This window comes from Arachis duranensis, chromosome 9 (genome assembly GCF_000817695.3).
Source record: "Arachis duranensis cultivar V14167 chromosome 9, aradu.V14167.gnm2.J7QH, whole genome shotgun sequence".
Classification (NCBI taxonomy): Eukaryota; Viridiplantae; Streptophyta; class Magnoliopsida; order Fabales; family Fabaceae; genus Arachis; species Arachis duranensis.
In genome coordinates, this window is record NC_029780.3 from 21983545 (window position 1) to 21988716 (window position 5172).

Genomic DNA, 5172 nt, shown 5'->3' on the forward strand with positions numbered 1-5172 from the left:
GATATTCAATATATAAAGTTATAAATACATTATAAAGCAAGAAAATAATTGATGTCAGAATATCAATACCACAGAGATTCAGACGAGTTTGATCGATTTTCTTTTTTAAACAGTCAGAATATCAAACCAACCAAATAAGAATTTGGTTTATTAATCTTTTAATTGAATCGATTAATTCAGTTTAATTTTTATAAGTATGATTAAAATGTATATTTTATATTAAAATTAATAATAAAGTATTATATTTTTATATTTCAATTGATGTCATTAACGCGCAGTTGACCACGGTTGACCAATCCGATTTAGTTGCAGTTTGCACTGATTTTGACCGGTTCAAACGAGTTTGATCATTTTTTTAAACGGTTAGAATATTAAATCGAACTGGATAAAGATTCGGTTCATCAGTTTTTCGTTTAAACCGACCAGTTCAACTTATTTTTTTATAACTATGATTAAAATATATATTTTATATTAAAATTAATAATAAAATATTATATTTTTATATTTCAATTACCATTTTGTATATTATACAGTGTTATTTTTAGGGTTAAGTACTTTTTTCGTCCCTAAGATCTTGGGTCAAAACCAAAATCGTACTTGACCTTTTTTTCTTTTTAATATCATTCTCAACATTACAAAACATTATAAAATAGTCATTTCTCTAACTTTTGGACCAAAATACCCTTCACCATTAATTCTACCCTTAAACCTCATTTTTTCTTTTTCTTTCAACAACCACAAACAAAGAGGAGGGAGAGCAAGAAACAAAGAAAAAAAAAATAGAGGGGGGGCTGGAGAACTAAGGGGAAAAGAAGAGAAGAAGAGGAAGAAAAAGGCATCGCCCGACTGAATCCCGTTTTGACTCTCCTTCGACGCTGACTCCTTCTCCATCGCGCTTTTTCTCTCGCAGCACCGGCCTGCGTTCTTCCTCCTCACAGCATCGCATCTCCGTTCTGCCTCCTACAGTGTCGCATCTTCATTCTGCCTCCTTGCCGCATCGCACCTCCTTTCTACCTCCTTACAATCAACTTTGTTCTACCTCCTTGTTGTCGTGACATCGTCTGCTTCTCTGTTCTACTTTCTGGAGCTCACCTCGTTCCAAATCTATTCATGTAGCTAGCTCTTCCCCTCTTCAGTGACTAAATTTGTGTCATTAATTATAAAAAAATTTGGTTTATTTTTTAATTTTGACATGAAGTTTTTAATTGTTACAGATGGTTCGATTATTGCTAAATTTTTGTTGCTACTTCATTTACTAATTTGCAATCTTATCATTTTTGTTGTTAATTTTAGATTTGAAATCATAGTTGATGATTATTAAATTATTGTGTTATCTGAAATTTCTTTCGATTTATTTTGTGGTTGTTGCTGTTAGTACACCTGTATTGGAAGTTAGTGGTTTTTTTAAGTATGAAAAAAGGGAGAGGACGGATTGGGAAGGAAACGATTGGGGATAGTTGGTGGGGTAAAATCATCCAATTTTTTTTTGTGAAAATGACGAGTTTATAATATTTTGTAACGTTGAGCATAATATTAATAAAAACAAAATCAGGAATAATTTTGATTTGATCCGAGACTTTAGAAAAAAAACGTCCCTAAGGTTTGAGACCAAAATCAAAATCATCCCCGACAAAAATAACAAAACGTTACAAAATTGTTCTTTTCTACTTTAATTTTATTTTTTTTACCAAATTACCCTTAATAATTAATATAAATAACAAAAATAATATTAAAAAATAAAAACAAAACCCTCCCCCTCCCCCCAACTCCCGTATCTCAGTAATCACAGACACTAGCATCGCCAAAATCACTTCAAGCTCTTAATATATCAAAATCTGAGAGAGAACATATCCAAACTAAGATCAATTGCACATATTCCCCACAAGACAAATAAAAAATCTTGAACACTTGGAGGATCCTACAACAATAAACCTACTCAAATTTCCTCCTTCTTCCCATTTTCCAAATTGAATATATCAACGATTCCAACCCTTAATTCTCCGGTAAAATCGACCAATTTAGAGACTGCTGATGATTGAATTTTTGACGGTTTAGAATTTCACAAATGAAATCTCGTTGAAGTATAGTCTCTAAACCAACAATAGTCCTCTCATACAAAAATTTGTTTGTCACAAGTACAAACCCCTAAATTTATAAACCGAAGTATTGAACCTCGGGTCGTTCTCCCTAGGAATTACAATAAAGTGTCTTGTTATTGGTTTGAGTTGTTTTGGGGTTTTGATAAGAGGCGTGAAAGTAAATGGCAATGAAAGTAAACTAACAACTATAAAAGACTCTTGGCAAGGTATGAAAACTAGAAGTCCTATCCTAGTTATCCTTCTCAATTGTGATGAGAATTGTTCATTACTACCACTTAGTTAACCTCTAACCATGAAGGGAAGTCAAGTGGATGAATCAATTTGATTCCTCAAGTACTAATCAACTCCTAAAGGAAAGACTAGCTTTAGAGGCATTCAAATCAATTAGCAACTTCTAATTATCAATCAACAAAGGAATTAGATAACTCAAGAGTCACTAACTACTCTACCTAGGCCAAGAGGAACAAAACCTACACTAAAACCCAACCAAGCATTTCATCAAACACTTGGAAGGCATAAAAGAAAAGCATAGTAAATTGATAACAAGAATAGAATCTAACAACAATTATTGCAAAGAATTAATCAACAACAATCAAGGAAATCACAATTATCATGAATTACCTCAAATTGCATTATTGAAAGAAAACAAAGGGCAACAATCTATCCAAAACAAAATAAAGAATTACAATTATTAAAGCATATAACTAGAAAGAGAGAGAGGAGAAGATTAAGAATTGGTAAATGAAAAGTGAATCAAAGCATGAATTAAACCTAGATCTAAGAAGAGAGATCAACCTAAACCTAATCCTAATTCTAGAGAGAAGTGAGAGCTTCTATCTCTAAAACTAACTCTAATTATGCTATATACTAAATCCAATGATAATCCTCTTCCTCCTAATAATGTCTTCCCCTTAATCCTTGATCCTTTTTTTCCTTCTAGCAGCATTTGGTGCCAAAATGGGTTCAGAAACCCTCTCAAATCGCCAGGCACGTGTTGCATTAATGAGGTCATGTGCCGTCATCGACGCGTGCGCTCACGGTACGCGTGCGCGTCCCTGGCCTGCTTCGCAATGTGCGCGCGAGCGCCTTGTGCGCGTGCGCGTGCATGGCCTAGATCAATTCCTTTGTCTTTTGTGCTTCTCTCCATTTGCATGCTTCCTTCCTTGCTCCTTTGATCCATGACTTAAGCACAAATATGGGAGAGATAACAAAACCATGCTAATTCATAGGCTAAATGTAACAAAAGGTTATCAAAACACTCTAAACTCAATACAAAATAAACCGTCAAATTGGGGTTTGTCAACTGCACCGTCCTCAACCACTTGAAATCGTCCACATTCCCCTAATTTCCGGTTTTTGCATCAAGACCAGCACCACGAAACCCATCACGCAGCCCTCAACGTCCTCAATGAAGACTAAACCCATCACGGGCCCAACGTAAACCCTAGAATTCTTCCGCCTGTGAATAAAGAGCGTCCTCACACAACCAATTATCCTAACCTCGCAGGAATTGAGATCAGACACCGTGAATTCTCCAACCTCCGATCCCCTAAAATTACCCACCAAAAGCTCGCTGGATTTGTTCCTGAACCCCGGGGAGTCACGATTGAGAGGTAGGGGCTATTTGGATTCTTGTGGAGTAACAGTGTTGTTGTTGTTGTTGTTGGTAGTGTCTTTCTTGGTGGTAGCCATGTTCTTGAAGGAGAACTTCTTCTTAGGGAGAAGTTGGAAGATGAGAGTTTCTAAGGTGTGTTTTAAATCGGTGATGGTTTTTAGGAAGGATCGAACGTCGTAGGAGGGAAGGAAGTAGGAGTTTTCTGCAATAAGCTTCTCCAAATGGGAGATTGATGTTGAGATTTGTTCGAAATGGGGTTTGAACTGCGATGGGTCAGAAGAGAAAAGAGAATGGGAGTGAGTGAATTGGGATTCAATGGAGGATTTCAGGTTGGAGAATCGGGTGAGGAAGGATGATGTGGACTCGAAGGCAGGGGATGAAGATGATTCCGATTCGTTGTTATTGTCTGAACGGGATTGGTGGCGTTTGTTGAGCCGTTCCACCATTGACGAGTACTTCTTCTGTAGTGCTGCCTCTGCTTCTTCTTTGCTTTCTTCCATCTATATCGTTTACGGTTATCCCTCTGCACTTCCCGTTACTGAAATCAAATGATACCACATCAATTAAATTTTTATGTAAGGATAAAATTGTCCACAAAATGTTGTTCTTGGACAAAAGGACGATTTTTTAACGTTTTGTAATGTTGAGAATGATTTTAATAAAAAAAAAAGTTGAGGACGATTTTGATTTTGACCCAAAACCTTAAAGACGAAAAGAATACTTAACCCGAAAAAAAGTATTTAACTCTTATTTTTATTTTAAAATAATTTATTTTAGTATAAATGCTATATAATAATTACTAAATTCAATTATTTTTAATAGAAAATTTTATTATTTTGTTATATAAAGTTACAAAATTGCATGCACTAGTAATTATATATCAGATCGTTTCAGTTAAACTAACTATTATTTATTATAAAATCATTCATTTACGGTGACACAGCGATGTGTATCGTGTTCAACTTTTCATAAACACCAAGCAGTAATATATAAGTATAATAGCATATCCATTAACCTTTCGCAAATTGCATGTCTTAATAATTTATAAGTATATATAAGTATAATTAGACAATGTCATTTAAGTGTCTCTTTTTAGTTTTGTTTTTATTAAGTTAATTGTTTATTTTTAATTTTAAATAATTTATTAGTTAGTTTATATTTATTATATTAGTTCAAAAATAAGTTATTAGTAAAAATAATAATGATTATGAAAAAGGAAAATGTGTTCTAATTAAAGAAAAATGTATTTTTGTCTTTTTATTCAAATTTGTAGATATTCAACTAACGTGAGGCGGGTGGTTACTTTTGATTAACTAGCTATTAGACTTACATGCATACATGAGACTAAACATAAAATAATAATGTAATTTTTTAAGTAGTGAACATGTATCCTTGAATGCATTTAATTTGAGTCACAAATTGCTCCCTTTTAAATAATACATTTATGCATGTATATAC

At 33.8% G+C, this 5172-nt stretch overlaps 1 protein-coding gene across 1 annotated transcript; it reads right to left on the reverse strand.

Moving 5' to 3' along the window:
- Nucleotides 1-3719: 3719 nt before the first annotated feature.
- Nucleotides 3720-4214, reverse strand: LOC107465105 (tubulin-folding cofactor C-like). The gene has a single exon (XM_052254228.1). It carries the CDS (start codon nucleotides 4212-4214, stop codon nucleotides 3720-3722), a length of 495 nt encoding a protein of 164 aa, XP_052110188.1.
- Nucleotides 4215-5172: the final 958 nt, after the last annotated feature.

Excerpts from the sequence above, each read along its gene's own strand:
- LOC107465105 (XM_052254228.1), bottom strand. The coding sequence starts at position 4,214 with ATGGAAGAAAGCAAAGAAGAAGCAGAGGCAGCACTACAGAAGAAGTAC.